At 38.6% G+C, this 24,423-nt stretch overlaps 1 protein-coding gene across 1 annotated transcript in view; it reads right to left on the minus strand.

The window, feature by feature from the left end:
- Positions 1–8,471: 8,471 nt before the first annotated feature.
- Positions 8,472–24,423, minus strand: part of scp2 (sterol carrier protein 2) — a 39,684-nt gene continuing 23,732 nt past the window's right edge. The window contains exons 12-16 of the mRNA XM_003220291.3: positions 20,095–20,248; positions 15,263–15,356; positions 13,494–13,623; positions 10,467–10,546; positions 8,472–9,525 (exon numbers count right to left, since the gene is read on the minus strand). Coding sequence (XP_003220339.2) covers positions 9,430–9,525; positions 10,467–10,546; positions 13,494–13,623; positions 15,263–15,356; positions 20,095–20,248 — 554 coding nt within the window. The 3' untranslated portion in view covers positions 8,472–9,429. The remainder of the gene's footprint in view (positions 9,526–10,466; positions 10,547–13,493; positions 13,624–15,262; positions 15,357–20,094; positions 20,249–24,423) is intronic.

Below are 24,423 nucleotides of genomic sequence, written 5' to 3' on the forward strand. Positions count from 1 at the left end.
GATTTATAATAGTCTTTTAGAGTTTATTGAAAAACCGCAAAACAGCGAATCCGCGAAAAGCGAACCGCGAAGTAATGAGGGAACACTGTACAGCATTATACATGGCAAAAATTCAATGCCTCACATCCATATAAACATATAAAAACATTACACAGTAGAGTCTCACTTATCCAACATAAACGGGCCGGCAGAATGTTGGATAAGCGAATATGTTGGATAATAAGGAGGGATTAAGGAAAAGCCTATTAAACATCAAATTAGTTTATGATTTTACAAATTAAGCACCAAAACATCATGTTATACAACAAATTTGACAGCAAAAGTAGTTCAATACTCAGTAATGCTATGTAGTAATTACTGTATTTACGAATTTAGCATCAAAATTTCATGATGTATTGAAAACAATGACTACAAAAATGCATTGGATAATCCAGAATGTTGGATAAGCGAATGTTGGATAAGTGAGATTCTACTGTACATCTAAAAACGAGCAACATAATGATAAAATATTAAACATTAAACTGTAGATTTAAAAATTGCATCACTCCCATGATTTTCTTTATCTGCTTGCCTGTTTTACAGCCAAATTTTGAGCTGCTTTCTAAAGGCCAGGAGGGCGGAGGCCAATCTAATCTCACTGGGGAGGGAGTTCCACAGCTGAGGGGCCACAGCCGAGAAGGCCCTGTTTCTTTCCTCCCTGTGAAGGTGGTGGGACTGAGAGCAGAACCTCCCCAGCCGACCTTAATGCTCTAACTGGTTCATAAAGGTGGATGCATTCAGACAGGTAAGCTGGACCAGAACCATTTAGGGCTTTATAGGCTAAAGCCAGCTTTTGAATTGTGCTCGGTAGCAAATTGGCAGCCAGTGGAGCTGACGCAAGAAATGGTTGTGTGGTTCCTGTGCCCCGCTCAAGTAAGAAACCTGGCTGCCACATGTTGGACTAATTGAAGCTTCCGAACAGTCTTCAAAGGCAGCCCCACGTAGAGCAAGTTGCAATAGTCTAGATGAGATGTAACAAGAACGTGGACCACTGTGGCCAATTTGGTGACTTGGTCATATCCAGTGACTTTTATCACCATAGTCTCTGTGCACACCAAGATAAAATACCAAGATAAAGTATAGTTCTCTTGGCTCTACATGATTAGAATTGATTGCTGCAATCAATTCTAAGCAGTAACACATAGAGCAGAGAGAACTATACTTCAAAAGTTGCATTTCCTCTACAGCCCTGCCACCTGAACTTTTTAACACCAATTTTTCCTTGTTTGCTCTTCCCCTCTCTCTTTACACTAGGGGTTTGGGGCTGTCTGAGTTTCAAAAGCACAAATATTATTTCTTTCCTCCCTGTCCCATTTTAATTCCCTATCTTTGAAGTTCTCAGCTTGCCCATGGGACTTTATTATGTGCAACTGTAATCTGAGTGTCAGTCAAAGGTAGCTATCGTGGGGACAAAAGTAAAAAACTCCCCCAATAAGAATGTTGCCTCTTCAATTAATTTGTTCATTAGTCATTGTTTTTTATGGCATTGCAGAGAGCCATTGACAATTATTTACTCCTAGAACTTTTTGTTTTGTTGTATTCATATTTCCTAGGAGCTGTGGTGACACAATGGGTTAAACCCTTGTGCCGACTGAACTGATGACCTGAAGATTGGGTTGCTGACTTGAAGATTAGCGGTTCAAATCCGCGAGATGAGGTGAGCTTCCATCTGTCAGCTCTAGTTTGTGGGGACATGAGAGAAGCCTCCCAGCAGGATGGTAACACATCCGGGTGTCCCCTGGGCAACGTCTCTGTAGATGACCAATTCTCTCACTCCAAAAGCAACTTACAGTATGTTCTCAAGTCGCTTCTAACACGATAAAATTATATTTCCTTAGTCACTTTATCAGTTCCTTTTCTTTAAATGCATAAATTGTATTTTTAAATGCCCAAGTGAAATGTTCAGTTATTTCAGAGCTAGAAATCTGAGGACTAAAGGAACTTTTTGTGAGTGGAGATGGTTCTTATTGGGATAAAATAATGCCCTCAATGCACCCCATGCCACTGCAGTCACACCACCGTGACAGTCCTTCAGTTGACCTTGGTGCAGAGTATCATCCAAATCATTAGCATGTGCCATTTTTAGATTCTCATTTGTAAAAGGACAGCATATTAGAGTGACATGTGAAACAAACTGGAACCAGGATCGAAATACATTGGTAACAATAGCAAACATTCAACGAAATCACAGACAACAACAAATCCTCATGTCACAACCTGTACTATACCTGTGAGTAAAAAGCATCTACTTGTTGGGAATAAAAAAATCTTCAAGTTGTCCTTTCCACATTCACTTTAACATTTGCTCAGTCTCAAGTTTTATTGTTTCCAGTCTCTCTTGCTGTTCTGTCTCAAATCTTGGCTTCCTACAACTGGAATGGATCCACTTCTGGAGCATGAACGACTCCCAAAAGCCAACGAGGGCAGTGCAAGTTTGCCTTGAACAAATTGGTTCTTTTGTGCAAAATGACTCAGCTGTAAGACTTCTTTTGCACTCTTCACCCTCTGCCTCTATAGTCTGCGTACTCCATGACACCGGGATACAAGCATGGCACAAATTACATTTAAACAATCTCATTACACAAATCTCACATTGACAGACCACACATGCAACAGTGGCGCCAGAAAGCAGATATTTCTAGAAAGGAAAGAGTATTGTGATTTTGGAAGATGAAAATACCTCCATCCAAAAAGGAAGAACATTGGGATCAAGTGTAGTGTAGCAAATACATAAGGTATAATAGCAGCTCATGTCAATATTTGTTTCATATGTTTCATAGTGACAGAAAGAAATACTTTTTTTGCATTTTGTTTCCATGCTGTTGCTTTCTGACTCAGGCTTTGGGAAATATCAAGTCTTGGTTCTTCCACGTCGATTTTTGGTTGTGCGAGTGCCTGGCCTCAGACAACAAATTGTATGGTGTCTAGATCAGTGGTTCTCAACCTGTGGGTCTCCAGGTGTTTTGGCCTACAACTCCCGGAAATCCCAGCCAGTTTACCAGCTGTTAGGATTTCTGGGATTTGAAGGCCGAAACATCTGGGGATCCACAAGTTGAGAAGCACTGGTCTAGATGTTGTCATTCTTCCTTTGTAAGTCTCCCTCCAGTTCTTCTCCTGTTTTCTTTCCTTGCATATCCATGCACCCACCCAAGTAAAAAGGGAAAGATGGAATATTGATCCAATGCTAGAAGCCATGTAATTGGAAGCACCTTGAGATGTGATTTTCTTTTTAAACATTTGATTAGAAAATATATTCAGGAGCAGCTGAGTGGGCCATACAGAAAAATAAAACTGAATCCTAAATCCAGAAAAGAGTGGCCAACCAAAATGCACCAAACATGACATGCAAGTTTTTGAAACTCCATTAGCCACGTGATCATCAGGTGTGTGCACACACACACACACACACATATATGATACTTAACCCTTGGAGGCTTTCACATTCAACAAAGGTAAAACTGTATTTTGAACTATAAGTCCCTATACAGCATCTAATTTATTTCCAGACAAAATATCATGTGGACCTTTTGAGAAATTCAATGCCCTCTGCCTAAGAAAGAGCCTTGAGACTTTACAAGAGATGGAGACAGCTTGAATCCCCAGTGGAGTTATTTAATTGTTACTAATGGAGTTTCAATTTTACTGCTATTTGTCTGCATGCAATATCTCCAAACCAACTGAAATACAGCAGACATCATTGGATACAAATGGTTGTCCTGTCACTGTAATGCTGTTATTTTTCCCTTTTCCCTTTCTTCTTTTGTTTGATGAAAGAGCCAGCAGAGCTTTAAAAGCTTCTGTTTTCTGCAATTTGGTTGGCCCATAAAGCTTTGTTGTTCTTTTGAGAAGTCTTGAGGATTTTGGATTTGTGTTTTATTAAAAAATTTCATGTTTCTAGTCATTTACCAGCATGATCAAATTGCACAAAACCACAGCTAGACGAATTGTTATCGTGCCACTATCCTGTCTTGTGTCAACACAGCCTCCTCCTTTTCTACTTGTAACCCTATCTTGTTTTCTACACATCTTTATTCCTTTTTATTACCACAGAAAATCTGTTGAAGAAGATGGAATTGTTACTTAGTGTTTTTTGTTGCTAAGGCTGGAAACCTTCAATCTAAAAAAGCCCTTAAGGTGTATCTATATCAATTTCATACTGCCTAGAATTTTGAGTGATACACTTAAAATTATCTTTAGAAGATTGCTAACACACTTCCATGAACTACAGTTCCTGAAAGACCCCGATATAATCTTCAGTCCTTTTCAGAGTAATGGTAACATCCTGCAAGTACTGGATAGAGCCAATGCACTCTTAGAGTCTAGTATCTATGTGCCTTTAAGTCACCTGTCAATTTATGATGACCCCATTAATTTCATTGCGTTTACTTAGACATGGAATATTCAGAAGTGCTTTTGCCAGTTCCTTCCTCTGAACTGTAGCCTAAAGAAAGAATGGGATTGGTGTGGATGCCCAGGAAAATATTACCTCTGCTCTCTCACCTGAAAAATCTGTTGGAGGAGAGAACCAGGACAGCTGAACTAGACAGGATGGATAGCAGAGGTGCAGAATCCCTTTGTATATCAAATAATTTGTTCTCAAGTAAACTGGATACCCAGGAGAGATTGATCTGAGTACACTCTCTGGCAACAGTATGCAAACTTTCAGATTCCCAGCACTCAAGACTTTCCCAGCTTTTGTACCATGTGGAGATGCTTCTGTAAAAAACTAACACAGTGGCATTGGCAGTCTCTCGTAAAACACAACTACTATATCACGCTAGCTCCTAAACTGCATACAAATAAAAGTTTTTTCCTGCAATGGATGAATGACTAACCACACCCATATGTATGTATCTGGTGAATTGGTGTAAATTGTTGAGCTGAAGAATAACGTAACTGTAATGAAATGCCTTTTATCCGTATTAACTCCTTCAGAAGGCATTCCTAGCAGAACAAGGAGTAGATGGTTTTAAGGTGCCACTTCTCATCAAGTCATTGTGATTTGTCTCAATAAAACACATGATCAGAGCTAAATCATGCTGCCACCTCTGCAAGTGCCACATCTGTTTGTAACTGTGACCTAAATTGGTTCCAGTCAAGCCAGAGCATATTTCCAGCATTTGTGTTCCATATGCAGCAATATTTCGTCCTTGATGAATGTGTATTTAAGAAGGAATTTTAAAACCACCAGAAAATTCAGCTCCTTCCTCAAGAAATATTATATGCGAACATTAGTAGTCTGTGGCAGTAAATGTTGAAAGAAGACAGCGTTTCTTTGGTCTTTTAATATTTTGTGTGATCCAAAAAACCTATTCCTAGACAATTACAATTACAAACATATGCCCATTTTTCAGTGGATAAAACTCATTACAAACTCTGCCTAACTTCCTAAGAATCATGCATATGATCCGGCTGCATGATAAATTATTCCCACTTCAGTGAGTCACGACCCATGTTTTCTACACTGACAACATTCTGTTACACAGATCTGATCCCTAAATTCCAGTTTCCTCAGAGCTGTTATAAAAGGTAATCTTGGACTTTATAGAAATGTATCATACAAACATGAGGGCTGTTTCCATACAACACAATTATAGCACTTTAATCCCATTTTAACTCCCATGGCAATATTCTAGGGAATCATGGGATCTGCAGTTTAGGAAGAAATGTTTTTCTCTGAGAGAGATATCTAGTGGCTCTGCAAAATATAAGTTGTTCAAGGATTTTATGGGATGCAGCCACCGAAAAGAAGTGGAATCAAACTGCTATACTTGTGCAATGTGAAAAGACCCACAATGTCAGTTTATTTGCAATGTTAACAACATGCAATTTTGTTATTTCACAGTTCTAGTGCAGTACTCTGAATACATTCACTAAGGAATTACTGCAACAGCAGCTATTTTTGTATTAGTACAAAAATATATACAATACAGTATATATAATACTCTCATCTTCAGAATACTTGCCATATTTTCATTTGTGCAAACAAATCTTTGGTGTATACATGAAAATGATGAGCAAAGTAGACATGAAGGTCACGTCATCAATTCACCTAGCATTATCACCTTGTGGCAATGTGAACAGTACTTTAAATTTTAATCATATGTTTTATATTTTTATATTGTTTTAATTGTTTTATTGGATTTTCATTGCTGTTTTAATTATGTGTAGGCATCGAATTGTTGCCAATTTTGTACGCCGCCCTGAGTCCCTTCGGGTGAGAAGGGCGGGATATAAATGTTGGAAATAAATAAATAAATATATAAATAAATAAAATTGAAACAAAGAGTGCATTTAGCCAATAGTGACCATATGTGGAGACCATAAAGCAACTGAGACAGTGCAAAAGTGTGTATCAAATAATCCAGAGAGTAGGGTTTGACAATTTATTGACTGACAAACGCTGGACTGCAGCTCCCTTGCTATTGACTATTTTTGCCAGGTTTGATGGGAGCCATAGTCCACCAACACCCATAAAGCTCCTACTTTAGAGACAGATTTACATGAAGAACCTATTCATAGCTTTTTAGGGGGGGAAAAACAAGTATAGTCATTCAACATTCATAGAATCATAGAACTGAAAGAGACCACATGGGTCATCTAGTCCAACCCCGACTTGTAAGAAAAGCACAATCAAAGCACCCCTGACAGATGGCTATACAGCCTCTGTTTAAAAGCCTCCAAAGGAGCTTCCATCAGCTCTGAGACAAAGTACCACAGTGAACAGGAAGGAGATTCCACCTGAACATTAGGAAGTCCTTCCTAATGTTCAGGTGGAATCTCCCTTCCTGTAATTTGAACCCATTGGTCTGAGACCTAGTTTTCAGGGCAGTAGAAAACAAGACTGCTCCCTCTTCCTATAACATCCTTTTACATATACATGGCTATCATGTCTCCTCTGTGCTTAAAGTATATAGCACAAAGTTTTAAAATATTACTAAGCAATTGGCATGTGTACTTCCAGCCAAGCAAGTTGTAAGTTTTACCTTATGCAAAGTTTTGGTTAAATATTCTAAATGAGCACAATAGAAAAATGCTGAGTTTATACATTATTGCAGATCCACAGAATATAGGCCATTTGTGGGGCAGAATTTAGAGAAAAAAAAGAATAATCAGTCCTTAACTATGCAAACTGGAACTCCCATATACCACCATTAAAACATGTTTATTGGTGCTTTGCCAACTTTTCTACTTGCAGCAGTATCTGCATATACCATATGTGTTCTCGGCTGACAAGTTACCATATAATCTCATATATAGATTGAAAGCAGGCTTGGGGGACACTATACTCAGAAAAGAGGATGGTTCCTTTTTTGATATACAGTAGAGTCTCACTTATCCAACACTCGCTTATCCAACGTTCTGGATTATCCAATGCATTTTTGTAGTCAATGTTTTCAATACATCGTGATATTTTGGTGCTAAATTTGTAAATACAGTAATTACTATGTAGCATTACTGCACATTGAACTAATTTTTCTGTCAAATTTGTTGTATAACATGATGTTTTGGTGCTTAATTTGTAAAATCATAACCTAATTTGATGTTTAATAGGCTTCTCCTTAATCTCTCCTTATTATCCAACATATTCGCTTATCCAACATTCTGCCGGCCCATTTATGTTGGATAACTGAGACTCTACTGTATTAAGATATAGTACTCACAGTACAGTGGATGTCATAGAAGAGGAAAACATCAAACATTGACCCACAGATAAATTGACCTGGGTTTGGGTTGATTTTCTGACTAAATATTTTAGACTTCTATATAAGTATAGAGAGTAATTTGTCATTTTGTACTCTGGTCATGAAGTAAACAACGAACAGAATGCTTAACTGATTCTGGGTCTGTGACATTTTGCACCATGTCTCTGTTAAAGGAAGGCCCTTACATATTTATTGTAAGTGAATTTTCATGCACATGTTTTTAATTTGAAATATTATATAGTCTACTGCGGTGTATGGTTTATTTCTCTCCTTGGAAGCCCCTTGTAAGGCAATAAAGGAAAAATATATTATTTCTGTTTGTTTTCATTTTTACCCCCTCACTTCTCCAGGGGCAGTGATACATTTTGGCAGAAGGTATATTCAAGGGAAAGAATATATGGCGAAATGGGTTCAGATAACCCAGTTCAAAGCAGATATTGTGGGGTTTTCTGCCTCGATATTCTGGGTTATATGGCTGTGTGGAAGGGCCCTATCTGGCCCAATCCAAAATTTCAGTTTGAGCAGAATACCCAATTAATTATAATGCAAAAGTCTGCTGAACCCACAAAACATGAATCTGACCCCCCCCCCCCCCCCCAATACAGTCTCTGTATTGCTGTTCTTTGGGAATCATATCAGTGCTCTCGGATATTCCTGCAACATGCAGCTTTCATGAATTCTAGTTTATAATCCAAGTTTGACCAAGAAAACACCACAAACACAAACTGAAGAATCGATTTAAGTTTACTATGAAACTTTCAGATCAAAATGTTACCTCCAAACAAAAAGAATTTAATAATTAGAATATTAGATATTAATTTAGTAAAGAATTACCACTTTCCAGAATTATGTATATCATAATCAAACCGTTTATTTAAAAAGTGTTATTTTCTGAATTCAATATGTTCAGAATAGAAAGCACAATTAATGTTACAGTTAATTAATAGAAACAATCTGATGTGCTTAAAGATGGTTCAATATGTTAACTGAGGAAGAAGATATTTCTATTAGATAAAAGCTAAGATGCAAGGAAACACATAGCTAAATCTGCTACCCTAGGAAAGTTCTGGATCTGTAGTAGTAGTCCAACCTTCCCCATGACATCAAACCTAATTTGAAACGAAGGAATTTCAAATCATGTATTTTCAAGACTTATATGTGTATTTTAAAGAAAACAATAATTAGATAAATCCAGGTCTTTTAGCCTATTTAAAATTGCTCTCTGAATCCAAGCCAAAACAGAGAGGGCTTTCTTGACTCGTTATGAAAAATAATCTAAGATAAAAATGAAGTTATGGAAGAATGTTCGCCAAATGAGTAATATTGTATTACATTTTCCTATTGACTTTTTAATTCTAAAAAATCACAAGAGGAATAGAAGATCAATGCCTTATTTTAATATGTTAATATTTTAAAAATAAATTTAAGATGGACTGAAATCAGGGTTTGTAATATATTGTGTTGCTCTTAAGCATTATAAACAGTCGTAGAGTACTTTGCAATAGTCTAGACTGATTTTTGGAAGGCATTGCTGAAATCTCCATTAAACAGAGACTCCTGGAAAGCTAGAGTTGATCACACGTATGCAGAAGACCTGTACCATGCTACTTCCAACATCTAGTCCCAGCCTAGGCTTTAAGAAACTTGATTTTCAAGTCTTGACTGCATCTTGATTGAAAGTGATTCAAAGTTTCGCTTTGCCTGGTTGAAGCTGTAGATTCTGTAGCTTCATAGCCAAGCCCATGTTCCCGGCAACCTTCAATTTGCCTTGAAAGAAAGCCTAGAAGGAAAGAACAAATAAAAATAATTAAATCACACTATTCTGGAAGGCGCTTCTCACTGCTTCAGAGTGAATTTTCGCCCTCTTCAATAATTTATTTCAAAATCATAACCAATTGCAATTTTGTGTTGTCGAAGGCTTTCATGGCTGGAATCACTGGGTTGCTGTGAGTCTTCCGGGCTGTATGGCCATGTTCCAGAAGCATTCTCTCCTGACATTTCGCTATCTATGGTAGACATCCTCAGAGGTTGTGAGGACCTCACAACCTCTGAGGATGCCTGCCAGAGATGTGTCTTTCTAGAGATTCTCAGTATTCATAGAGATTTTCTCCAGCATCACATTTCAAATGAGTTGATTCTCTTCCTGTTAGCTTTCTCTGCTGTCCAGCTTTAATAACCATATATAGAAATTGGAAATACAGTGGCATGGATAGTCTTAACTTTAGTGTTCCATGATATATCATTAGATATAAAGACCATGCTAGTTCTTTCCATAGTTTCCCTTCCAAGTCCTAATCTTCTTCTGATTCTTTTATGATGGTGTCAATTCTGATAAATGACTGAGCCATTGTACAGAAAATCTTGAGCCATTTTTAATACCTTAGTGTCTGTTTTAAAGTTATGTAAATCATCTGCGACTATTTCCATTAGTTATGCATCGAGCCAAATAATAAAAGTTTATTCCAAAGGGAAAAAAACAGTGTGTACTTAAACAACAGCCAGCTAATACTTTGCCAAATGCTCTGGAAGTATATTAGTGGAAACAATCTGTATTTGTAATCTTTAGCTATTTTGAACGAAACAGGTGCTCAGAAGCATCCAAAGAACATAGAAGGAAAGGGGAAACTGACTATTTTCTTTTATTCTCTGCATGAAGTTATATTCAACTCTATATTAAACTTATATTCAACTTTAATACAATTTCCATTGTGCTTTACTTACTGTTTGCGGATTCATCTTGCCAGTCATCAAAGCCAGCAAATCAGAGTCAGCCATGGTAATTGTACAGTCCGCTTTTTTATCTATAAGCAGACCGAAAGATTATGCACATTAGCTTCAAGTTAGAATCTTAATAATGACAATCACTATTACAGAACGGCCAGACTTATTCCTCTCCCCAATGCTTTGTATAAACATCAAAACATCCGGACATCCCCTGGGCAATATCCTTGCAGATGGCCAATTCTCTTACACCAGAAGCGACTTGCAATTTCTCAAGTCACTCCTGACATGAAAAAAAAACTTCTCTTAGATTCAAGGACAATCTACTCACCGATAGCACAAAGTTCAAAAGTCAGCAGAAAGTTCAGAATAGACATTTCCTTCCGTTCAGAAATTCTTTTGCAATTGATAATTTTGTATAAGTATGAAGCAGCAGTCACTCACTTGTCTGAGTGCCTGAGGTCTTTCCTCAAATTAGAATTTGTACTGCAGAAAGGCAGTACATTCCCAGTATATAAATCAGGATACTCTACTTTGTTACTGGAAAAGTAGTGCCTAATGCTTACCCTAATAACGCATACACCTTAGGCTCGTATGTATGGTAACATTAAACCATAGTTAAGCACATTTGGGCCCAAACTGAAATGTTTCTAAGTAATGAGATAGATTCATAAAATCCCCCCTTTCCTTTTCTTCTCTGCCACATCCTTTGCTAGACTTTGCTAATCTTTACTTTCAGTTTCAGAGAATCAACGCTTGGTATTAAGTACCGTAAAAAACATTCCAATATTAAAATAAACTCCGTTTTTGAACACAGTCTGTACTAGGCTTGTGCAATTCGGCTGGAGGGCATTCGGTTTTGGCATCTGAATTTTGTTGGGCACCCAGATCCATATTTCGGAGACCTCCGAAAATCGGGTAATGGTAACATCTGTTTTCAGCTAGGCAGCCAAAAGATCCGGGAACATCCGGCCAAACTGGTGGCAATGGGGAACTTACAAGGCTCCCCTTTCCATTCCTGGGATACTTTCTTTTCTTCCTATCAAGGGAGTCTAGGTTTCAGCAATGGGATTAAAGAAGCATCAATCCCGGGACCCTTTCCTTTCTGTCTTTGAAGGGAGTCTGGGTTTCAGCAACAGGGTTAAGGAAGCAGCGCGTTAGACACGTCACAGCATTCTTCTATTCAGATTGGCCCAAAACGCAGAGTTCACAGGAAATCCCACGCAGCCACAGCACACGATAGCTTCTTCATGCAAATAATGCTGAATAAGGGAGGTGGAACCATAATTGGCTGCCATGTGGTCCCGTAACGAACAAAAAAATGTGATGGCTGCGTCCTTACCATTACAGCCATCCGGCCAAGCCGGATTGGCCGAAGGAAACCAATTACTCCGAATCTGTGCACAAGTCTAGTCTGTGCATTACAAGCCAGTATTAGTGCTACATTTAATCAAAACATAATGTTGAGTTATGAAAAAATAATAAGCCTGTACTGGATAATGTCATTATACTAGCGACGACTAAGAAATGGCTCATATTCTTTTGTCAGCTTTCAAATTTGGGCTGATTTGAACATTTACTATTGTTTTAATAGATGAGATGTCCCTGTGTTTCATCAGATCAATAAAGTAAAGCTACTTTCCAATTTTAATAGCAAAAGCAATGAATGCAGAAAGGCAAATGCCTCCCTCCAGATGTTATTCATTTGTTTAAAGCATTTCTACGCTGCATAGAGGCGGCCAGGGTGTCTTGCAATTTCAATGCAAAAATAATTAGAACAATATTATCAAAACAGCTGTAGAGCAGCAGAACAAGAGAAAAGTTAAGTCAACTGACAATATTCACAGAATTAAGCATTTTCAAAAGAATGGCATGTAAAAGATAACCAAAACTGATTTCAGGCTTGAGTTCAAAGAAAGAGAACATTCCATAAATCACATTTCTCCAACTTCCCATAGGACCTTCCCATCCAACCTGCCTGCGGTTTCCTTGCTCACTCATCTTCCTGAGCAGCAACATGAAAGCTTTTTCAAGCCTATAAGCAGCAGGGAAGTGATGGGTCCACAGCTAGTGGCTCCCATGGGAGATTTTATCCCCCAAACCTAACTGCTATGGAGGTGGGAATGGGGTAACAAGTGCATGAGAGGTCAGGGCAGTAAGAAAAGGAGGAACTCTGCTGCTTTGCCCTCTCCACACTTAAAGTACATTAGTTTTGGTGTGTTAGGCAGAGAGTCTGACCAATGCTATTAAGAGAGTAGCACTCAGCCGGGAACTAATGGTTTGGTTTTTTTTTTAAGAGCATTATAATATGATCTCAGTAGATTTTGAAGAGTATTATAATGTGATTTCAGTAGTAAAGTATGTCACAAATAGCCCCCTTTTTGCATCAGGCTCCTTGAAATGTTGCCTTGCTTTAAACTGTGTTCCATGGAACCTTAGGGTTCTTCAAAAGCATCATAGGGGTTTACGCATTTCTTTTCAGTTTTTAAAAAGTTTGTGTCAGAGTGTGAAGATTTTATTAAAATTCAATCTATCTCTGTTTTGAAAATGAAATTTGAATCTCTTTGTTTCCAAACCTACATTATCTCAAACTGCTAGACAATAGGAACAGATGAAAGAAGAACTTTGTGGGTTCACAATGCTCAGGGACGCAGTTAGAGTTTTGCAAGAAAATCAGAAAAAGAATTAGGATTCTGCAGGAAAAAACCCTCTTCTGAAGGGTCCCATGACCAAAAATGCTTGGGAACCCCATCTAGATCATATAGCTTCCCTATTTTGCATTTGAACAGTTGAACAAGGCCAGATACAATATCTTGTGTGGGGCACACGAGATTGTAAAAACAGACAGTGAACACAAAAATTTCTGATATTATTTTATGGTCCCTGGAATAATGCACCTAGTGAACCTAGCCTTGTATTCTTCAAACCCGTTCTTATCTTGCAATACTGCCTCCAGTGCTTAAAAGCCTAAACACTTTGATCCCCACAAAATAATAAACATCTACAGTATGAAAAAGCAACACTAACCTGAGTTAACATCCACGCAGCCTTTACCATTTTTCACATCAACCACCCAAGTTGCTTCTTTACCTCCAGGGCCATCTTTCACTTTGAAGGCAAAAACTCCACCAATTTTCTTGACATACTGTTCTCCTTCCTGGAAGAGTATGTAGCAGTCACACATCACAATTAAAGCAAATGGATATCCATTTATTCACACATCCAGTGTTTTCAAACTCTGCTAATTTTAAACTTTCATTGTTTCAGATTTCACTCTTATCCTTGACTAGGATGGAATCAACACAGGTAGAAAAAAAGCCACCTGAAAACCCATCTCCACGAACAATTTTCAATGTACAGATCCAAACATACTCTTTTCCATCCACAGTCTTGGCATACAACCCAAAGGCAAATTCACTATATACTTGGGTAACTTGTCTTAAGACAGTGGTTCTCAATCTGTGGGTCCCCAGGTGTTTTGGCCTACAAATCCCAGAAATCCCAGCCAGTTTATCAACTGTTAGGATTCCTGGAAGTTGAAGGCCAAAACATCTGGGGACCCACAGGTTGATAACCACGGTCTTAAATAAATGAGCAAGTGTTTTTGGTGCCTACCACGTATTAAATTTGAAAGCTCCATTATGGATGCACCATCTGTAAAGGGAGGAAATTACTCTGAAAATTATAGGCTTTCCCAGTATTTGAGCTCAAAGGCTAGGAAATCCCACAAAACCTTTCCCCTCATTGCTCCTAGCATGTTGCAGGCAGACCTCAGATATATCAGAAAATTAAGGAGGGAGACACTAACTGAAAAATGCCAAAAGCTTGAAGCCACTGTTTCAATTTTTTTCTCCAGTCCAAATTGGCACTTTAAAACACACAATGAGAGAGAAAAAGACCCTCAACCAGCTGTCAAGGCAGGAGAAAAAAAACTGAACGGGAAAGAGAAGAAAGCTACACTTTCAGTCTTGTGTCTTTATCAGCTGGTGTTATCCCAGAAGTTGCGGATTACTTCTTCAGCCCTCTAGAGAATCCATAAAAATAATAATTGTAGGGTCCAACACTAAGCTAATCAGAAACATATTTAGAACCAAAGCTAGAAGCTGCAAATTCTAACTTGAAACATCCTTCATGCAAACTAAACATTGCCCACAGAAGTAACTCAAAGCCAGAAATGAGAGGGCAATTTGTGCTAGGATTTCAAATGAAAATACCGGGTCAATTTATACATAAACAAATAATCTAGCACAGTGGTTCTCAACCTGTGGGTCCCCAGATGTTTTGGCCTTCAGCTCCCAGAAATTCTAAGAGCTGGTAAACTAGCTGGGAATTCTGGGAATTTTAGGTCAAAATACCTGGGGACCCACAAGTTGAGAACCAAGTTGACCATGATCTTTTATAGATTTTTTTTTTACTATATCTTTAGGTTTAAGGTACAATGCAGTAGTTTAGTCCTGCCATTATTTCAAAAATTATGCTCATAATCTGATGATTGCCTTGGGAGTTAATTTGTATCATTCCAATGTCATTTTTTTTGTTTTGTTTTGGTTTTTTTTTTTTTGAGAACTAGTGGATGGAATATACTTATATATACTGTGTATATATATATATATATATATATATATATATATATATATATACACACACACACACACACACACACACACACACACACACACACACACAGGTTTTTGCTCTTAAGAAAGGACAGACAACCTGGTTTTGCCAAAACATGAATAACGTGCTTGAAATTGTCTAAACATTACTCCATGAACATGTATTCTCATCTTATATACCTCTTGAAGTTTCTTTTCAATTTCTTTGAAGACAAGATCTGCCTTAAATCCATCCACCTCTGTCTTGGTGGGAACAGCTTGGATTTGCCGATTCCTGAAATGGGAGAAGGTCACGTAATATCAGTCGTATCAGCAAAATAAGGATTTTTCTTCATTTTACTGGAGAGACAGGAGTGAGAATGTCATATATTGTTGTTATCCAAGGAAGGCTGTATGGCCCTCTGAAAAAGCAAACTTTGTTAGCTACTATCGACTACATTTACTTTACATAGCATGAATAAACTGTGCAATTTATTCCTGTAAGATTAATTGCTAGGATTTCTCAGTCTCAGCACAATATCTTCAACCATAGCCAGGGCTGGCTATCAGCAACAATAACTGTGGCATTTGTGAGATGAAACTGATGAAACACAGCTACCTTTACCCTAATTACCCAATCTATCCACTCCCAGTTCTTCAGTTGTGTAACTATGCTGTATTAGCAGCTCAGATTTTAACAACACAATTTTGCAACAAACACAGCCGCTGTGGAAGGGGTGGTTCAAGCAAAATCGATTTCTGTGCCATGAAAAGGAGTTTGAAACAAAGTACTCTTTGAACCGAGGTGGAAAATCTCTACTCAGCTAAGCAATTTACTTTGGACAAGGCACAATCTTTCAGTCCATTGTTCATGATAAGTGTGAAGATAAAAACAGAATATACATAATAAAACAACCGATTCTAGAATTGGGGAAAAGATCTACCTAAATGATGAAAAATTGAGGAATATAGTTGCTGTTTTATACTTTCCATGCAACTACAAGCAGTCTCCAGGTTATTGACAAGATAGTGTAACTTCAGCCATATATATACACACACACACACACACACACACACACACACACACACACTCAGCAGTAGAGTAGCAAAGCGCAAGGACAGATGTCTTCACAGTATCTGGTTGTGATCCCCAGGTTGGGCCAGTCTGCTTTCGTATGATATTATTTCTAGCACCGACTTTTTGCTGTTCAACCATTTCAAAGCTCCCTGCTTGAGCGGTGATGGGACAATCGTCAGCATAGATAAAACTCTCTGACCCTTCTGGCAGCGGCTGATTATTTGTGTAAATATTGATGGATGGAGCAAGCATGCTCCCCTGAGGCAGGCCGTTCTGTTTTTGCCATCTGCTTCTTTGATCCGGGAACTCAACAAAAAAGCTCCTGTTTTGTAGCAGATTTCCTATGAAATGGGTGAGGTGGTGAGCTGGGGTATTATAAATGTTCTCAGGGAAAGGCAATGATTTACAGTATAATATGTTGCTGACAGGTCTATGAAGACAGCTCCTGTAATCTGCTGCCTTTCAAAACCATCCTCTATGTGCTGAGCCAGGTTCAACACTTGTGATGTGCAACTTTTCCCTTTCCTGAAACCAGCTTGCTGTGGGATCATAAATGGATCTATTTTTCCATAGTTCTGTGCAGGATAAGTCTCTCCAGAACTTTGTAAAAATGGCACAACAAGGATATTGGTCTATAATTTTCTGGATCATTACAGTCTTTGCTAGGTTTCAAAATGGCTATGACTCTTGCTTTCCTCCAGATTTCAGGGACCTGACAGGATGCAATGCAGTTGTTCATCAGCTTCAGTAGCCAGCACCTTGCTTTTGGACAAAAATTCTTAATTTGTTTTATCCGTAGATCATCCAGGCCAGCTGCTTTGCCATTTTTACATTTATTGAGAGCCGATTCCAATTCAGTAGATGTAAAAAGTTCATCAAGATTCTTGTTGTGCTCATTATCTGGTTGTCTGACTATTGGTTTCCTTCCTAGTTTGGTGGAAAGATTGGATTTCCCATTCTTCAGAAGTTTATTTGCTATCTGATCTACCTTTATGTTGGCATGGATATTAGTTTGTGAGGGATCATTGCTCAACCATCTTAACAGCCTCCACGCCTCCACTGTTCTTTCTTGACTTCAGAAATCGGGGGACAGAATGCTCTGCGCTGCCTGAAGAGTTTGCTCACTAAATGAGTCTTCATTGTGGAGCCTGTAATAGTCTTCCAACAAGGAATCTGTATCAGGAGTAATGCCCTGAAGGTAGTGCGTTCTGCAGCCTCTTGTTTATAGAAGCCAGTGAGCAGATTTTTACTATTTTAATAAAGCACTCATATTCCTCAAGGGTTGGGGTGATCGATATAATCTTGGCATCTAACATATCTGAGAATTTAGACCAATCTGCCTTTCTGAAGTTGAATCTTTGTTTAAATTGAATATCCTGAGCCCTTATAGTTGGAAATAATTGGCATACTATTGGCCGATGCTGTTTGTTTGGTATAAGTGGTTCCACTGATTTAGTGCATTGTTGCATGATACTGTCACTCACAAACAGAAGGTCTGGGTTATATCCTTGGTGCCATCTCCCACTGTTGTAGGATGGTGGGATCTTACTACCATGAATAAGCAATAGTTTATGCAGTTCAGCCCAGGAAAGGACAGCCTCTCCATTTTTATCCTCCTGAGCATAGCCCCATAAGTGGCAATGGCTGTTAAAGTCACCAATTTCTACTGCTCTTTGATGCCTATCAAAGTTCTCAGGAGAGAAACAAACCCCTTCATTTGGGGGCTTGTACAGAGAGATAATTGTGATGTTACTAAGCTCTACTGTTTTAACCTCTATATTGTTTCCTTCAGTGTTATGGGCACTGCTGACTTGGAGGCCTGGTTTTACAAAAACAGCACTTCCATACTGCGCATGTGGTCTTTCCACCACTGAGATCATTCCTCATTTCTGTTGTTTATCCCTATGGACACACAGCATGTCACATTTCTTATCTAGACACAATACATAAAGCAGGTATTCTTTGGCAGGTAACATGCCTTTGATATTAATTGAAATTATTGTCATAGTTGGTCCTGAAAAGGTCCGTTTGTTTGTTTGTTTGTTTGGTTGGTTGGTTGCATACTGCAAGTCGCTTCTAGTGTGAGAGAATAGCTGTCTATAAAGATTGTGTTTAATTACTGAAACACAGTAATTAAAAGCAAACAAAGACAAGCTTAATTTAATGTAACATAGTTTTACTGTATTATAAAACTGTTTTGTGGAATCAGTATGCAATTTTAGTTTTAAAAAATTTCCAGCTGCTTGAGTTCTGGTTAATTAAATCTGTACCATATATGTACTTGATGTGCCCAAGCTATATTACAACATGCCTGCCAACAAAACACCCATAAAACTAGAGCCATTTGGGACTCAATTAAAAAGGTGACAACTAGCACAAAAGTAGTTCTGCCTTTTGTTTGGCTGAAGATGAGAAATTGTCTTGCTTTAGACTGCAAAGTACTTCTGCAGAAGAAAATCCTGAAAATCAAATATTGAAAGTACTGTTTAACAAGTCAGCTTAAAAGCAAGTGACAGGGAGATTCAAATGGAACTATGCATTTATTGAATGCAGTCTGTTGTACATGTCATATGGGCACAGACACCTTGGGTAAGAAGCTGCAAAAAGCTATCTCTAAATCGGACATCCTAGCAAGTTACAATTACACCCACACCACTCTTGTAACAAGGCAAGTCTAAATAACATCTGTTATGCAATACCTTTCAATTATTTGATAACTATCAGAGTTTCTTAATTTTGCTCATATGAATTAAGCATCTCTTAAGGTGTCGATCTCCTTGTGTGGAAGTTCATCCCTACTTTAAGATTACTTACAGTAGTAATCTTAAAAACCTATTAAAAATTAGAAAGGCCTATTTAAGACCTTTTTAAAAATACTCCATACAGTTCTAAGAATTTAAATCAAACTCCAAGGTAGGCCAAAAGTTACACCTTGTAATTGAGTTTTAATAACTCCTTTATTTTGAGTTTTTAATTCACAATACCGTAGCATCATACACAGTATATATGGGAAATACATACCTTACATAACGTGTAGAATTAAAAAATACATTTCAAAAAGTTATTAAAACATCTGTGATTTTTCAGCCACTCTGTACTACTTGAAAACCTTTCCACATGTCACCAAGCAAATGAACTAAAACTTACAAATACTGATTTCCCACCCCTGCCAAAAAAGACATCTTTTGACATTTTTAAAAAAGTTAGACAACAGGATTGCACCAAAAAGACATTCCTAAGTAAGAAAACAACAAAAGAAAACAATAAATGAAATATTTGTTACTGCCTAGTAGTTAAAAATGATTGCTTGGGTACATTTTCTAGGTTTCCTAGCTTTAGAGAACACCCTTTAGGAACGCTACCCATATTTTTCCAGAGGGAAAATAAAATAGGATTTCATGTCTGAGAAACATCAAAGTCACTTTCCTTGTTCTAAATACAGAATGTACTGTGAAATTTCAGAAACCCTAGACCCCTGTTTCTTTTAGTCAACTTCTACTCCTTGTGTTGAATTTTCCGTGGAAAATGCCAACTCTGCACATTCCTTTAACTGTTGCTTACATTTGTTTTTATTATTATTATGAACATGGGACCAGTCTTTGGAAAACACAATTAAGTCCTCAATCCACAACCAAAACCACAAGGAGAGTTTCAAGTAGCTAAAGAAACCAATGTAGTTATCCCTTTAAAAAATGCTGAGCAAGTGTGTTGTAGTCAGAACCAATCATCTTCGTGCTTATAAAGAAAATGAAGCAAAGGGAATTCTTGGCTGTCTACTTGTGATTTAACAGGAATGAAAGCCGGAAATATTTGCGTTATCCTAAAGGGGATTGTCAAGGTGTTTAATCATGTATTGCAATTGTAGGCAAAGCAACGACTGGACAATTTAAGTGCAAACCTGATATGGATGAATGCACAGGATGTTTGTACAAAAAAAGGAGGATCGCACACTCACCTTGCGGCTTCAGGAAAGCCCATTGTGTAAAGGGAGACCACAACCGCACCACCAAGGCCCAAGTTGTGCTGCAAGGCCACCTTTGCACCAGGAACTTGTCTCTTTGCAGCTTCTCCTCTCAGCTGCCAGCAGAGTTCGGCACACTGAGCCAGACCTAAGGCATCAAGCACAGAGAGCGCAGATGGAGCAAGAGTGCAAGCGCATGTGCATAAGGAAGCAAGCACAAAGGAAGCCGGGAGAGCGGGAGGCTATTCCCTTTGCACAACCGACAGCTTTGGCTGATGGAACCTGAAAGCTGCACTTTGTACGGAGTGACTGGGGAAACCTGTTTTTCCAAATTGCTCAAGAGGCAATTCTGGTTGCACCACTTCAGTATTCCATGAATCCAAGGCCAATCCTTGACCAATTAAACTTCAGGTGCACTTACAACGTAGAATTAATCCATTTAGACACTACATCAACTGCCATGGTACTAGAAAGATTTTATTATGTTTTTAAATGATATTTTGTTTGAAACTGTTGGTGATTGGTGCTTTTTCTCTGTATAAGGGATACATCGACCCTATAGAATTAATCCAGCCTGACATTAGTTCCACTGCCATGATTCTGTTGTTGAGCAATTTAGAACAGTATTGGACAGTGAGATCCAAACTGTGAGTTAGGCCTGGTGAGAATAGAAGCCAATAATTTCCAGAATATAACTCACCAGGTTGAAGCAGAAGCCACCGAAGAATTTTATTTAATTTCAGCTGGAAGTGATGCCAGCCTGCGATAGTTCGCCAAAAATAGACTAAGATACATAACATAGCAAAGGGTGGCGAAGTGTGTTAAAGCACTGAGCTGCAGACCGAAAGGTCCCAGGTTCAAGCCCCGGGAACGGTGTGAGCGGCCGCTGTTAGCTCCAGCTTCTGCCAACCTAGCAGTTCGAAAACATGCCAATGTGAGTAGATCAATAGGTACCCCTCTGGCAGGAAGATAACAGCACTCCATGCAGTCATGCCGGCCACATGACCTTGGAGGTGTCTACAGACAACGGCGGCTCTTCGGCTTAGAAATGGAGATGAGCACCACACCCCAGAGTCAAACATGACTGGACTTAACGTCAAATCAAGGTTATGGAATCCTGGGAACTGTAGATTGGAGAGGCACCAGCACTCCTTGGAGGAAAAGGCTAAAGATCTTGTAAAATGACAACTCTCAGTATTCTACAGCATTGAGTTGAAGTGGTGCATTCATTCTACAATGTGAATTGAACCCTTAGATGTATAAGCCGCTGTGTTCAAAAGAGTAGACTGCAGTCTTAGGGTGCATCATTCTTCATGACAGAATTTAAAGGTAAAAGTTGTCCCTTGACATTAAGTCTAGTTAAGCCCGACTTTGGGGGGTGGTGCTCATTTCCATTTCTAAGCCAAATAGCCGGCGTTGTCCATAGACACCTCCTAGGTCATGTGGCCAGCATGACTGCATGGAGTCCCTGCCAAAGCGGTACCTATTGATCTACTCACATTTGCAGGTTGGCAGAAGCTGGGGCTAACAACAAGATCTCACCCTGGCCCGCAGATTTGAACTGCTGACCTTCCGGTCAGCAAGTTCTGCAGCTTAGCGGTTTAACCTGCTGCACCACCGCTGGGCCACCATAGAATTACAGTAGTTTGATACCATTTTAGCTGACAAGGCCCAATACTATAAAATCAAGGGGGTTGTAGTTTTGCAAAGTTTTTAGCTTTTTTGCCTTTTTTGCCATGTAGTACTTGTCCCACAAAATTACAACTCCTAGGATTCCATAGCATTGAGCCATGGCGGTTAAAGTGATGTCAAACTGCATTACTTCAACAGTGTAGCTGCGTCCCTACAGAAAAAAAAAACACTAATCATAAACACTTTCAAACAACAAACCACAAAAGGAGGGCATAAGAAAAAAATACTCTAAAAACCAAGCAGAAAAATGCAAACCTCTGTAAGACTGGATTCAGCAAGCTTTTCCAAATGTTTTCCAAAAAGGGAATGTTTTCTAAATTTCTGGTGCAGAAATTTAAGCTTCTATTTTAGCATATTTCATAACATTGTGACCACAGTTTTGACTGTAACTTAGTACTTCCCAAGCTACAAGTGAAGGGTTGGCAATTATTTTTTCCCCATGTAACAGGCACTGGCACCACATTTGTGCCCATTATTTTCATTTTCATTTTATTTTCTGGAAACTCACCAGGGTCTGTGGGTCGCCACCTTGTTTTAGCTATTAAATTCTAGTCTAAAGAATTTCCCAACATGTGGCATCATATCCTCAGTGTTTCTAGAACACTTTCAATATATTTCTATACACAGGTTTGTTTTAAAGCAAATGAATATGTTTAGCTACCTCTAAGCCTCAAATCTACTGTGTTTGTGTATGTTTATATTTGTGCCTTCAAGTCATCTATCAACTTATGGAAACCCCATGAATCTCATTAGGGCTTTTTGAGGCCATGTCAAGCATATACCAACAAAAGCCCTTAACCCTTTGAACACCATTTCATCCTACATTCGTCCGAGAATCAATACATGTTTGGATTGCTGAGTTTTCTGGGCTGTATGGCCTTGTTCGAGAAGCATTCTCTCCTGATGTTTTGCCTAGATCTATGGCAAGCGTCCTCAGAGGTTGTGAGGTCTGTTGGAAATTAGGCCAGTGGGGTTTATATATCTGTGGAATGTCCAGGGTGGGAGAAACAACTCTTGTCTGCTTAAGGGAAGTGTGAATGTTGCAACTGGCCACCTTGATTAGCATTGCCGCTTCAAAGCCTGGCTGCTTCCTGCCTGGCGGAATCCTTTGTTGGATGTTTGTTTACTAGTTAAACTGAAACACATGGATTTAAATGGCAAAACACTGCATGCTACCATTGAAACAGCCAGCATTCCATATAGCAAAGCAAAGGTGAAAACATTTCCCAGTTATTGCTCCATAGTTAATGCTGGAAGACCTAGTCATTGTAGTTGCTAATCCCCATTTACATTATCGCTCTGTAGATGGCCAATTCTCTCACACCAGAAGTGACTTGCAGTATGTTCTCAAGTTGCTTCTGACAAGATTTTTAAAATCTCCATTTAAAGGTTGTATGTTTTGCCATTTAAGGGTATATGTTATTAAAACCAATGATTTTTTAAAAAATGAAATAGGAATCAGATCTGCCTCCAGGATGCATAAAGTAACTTAGGACTAATTTGACTGTCTCCTTGTGCTAACTCATTAAGAGTATTGAAGTGAAACCAGAATTAAACCTGAAGTCTAATTAGTCTAATTCTGAGGTTGAAACACTGCTCTTAAGCTTAAATGGGGCACTGAAGGAACGTTTTAAAAGGAATCACCCTGGAGTGTAGGCTGTGACACAGCTAAACCAGATCTGGCTTTACAGATTGCTTCGTAAATAAGACTAGCATTCGCTGATGACATCACAGGACCCCGATCTTTTAAAGGATGTAAATTCTGCCACAATAAGAACGACTTTGTACCATAATAACTGCAAATATCTTCACAAAGGAAAACACCTCTAGGCATTCTAATTTCTCTTTCATGGGCTATGTCTACAATTCAATACAACTTTAACTCCCATGGCTCAAAGGTAGGGGATCATGGGAGTTGTAGTTTTATAAAGTCTTTCACCTTCTCTGCCAAAAAGTCCTGGTGCCTCACTAAATTATAACTCCCATGATTCCGTATCATTGAGCCATTGCAATTAAAGTGATGTCAAACTACATTATTTCTACAATATACATGCACCCCTTGTCACTCTCTAGCTCCCAGAATGATATCAACAGACCAGGGATCATTTCACACTTTAACTGCAAAATGCATCTCATGAAATTCTGGGGCTTGCAATCTGGGAAACCACTGAAGTTCTTAAAAGCACTTCCCTGAACTGCAAATCCCAGTAGTCTTTAAAATGGAGCCACAGTAGCTAAAACAGAATCACAGTTTTATACCTATGGGAAAAGTTTATAAACTGAAAAAACTTTGTGTTTGCAGGACAGCCAGCAGCACATTTTGCTCTAGTTTTTCAATGAACATCTCATAGAGTCTCAACCAATTCAACATAGTTTGTGGCAGCCATAAAAACAAAGTTTCTGGAGTATAACAACTACTTTAAAAGTAAGTACCACACAATTAATTAAATACTTTCAAACCAAGAACGTATTTGTTTTCAATTTTTGTTACATAGTGTTACAGCTACACTCTATTGATGGAAACTGACTGGAGGCCACTTATTGGCAGGAGTCATAGTGGGGGAAAAATAGTGGAAAATTCCTCAGACAGGATCCAGTTCAAACATGGGCAGGAAATTACATTTCATGCAC

This window comes from Anolis carolinensis, chromosome 4, assembly GCF_035594765.1.
Source record: "Anolis carolinensis isolate JA03-04 chromosome 4, rAnoCar3.1.pri, whole genome shotgun sequence".
In the NCBI taxonomy this organism is placed as follows: domain Eukaryota; kingdom Metazoa; phylum Chordata; class Lepidosauria; order Squamata; family Dactyloidae; genus Anolis; species Anolis carolinensis.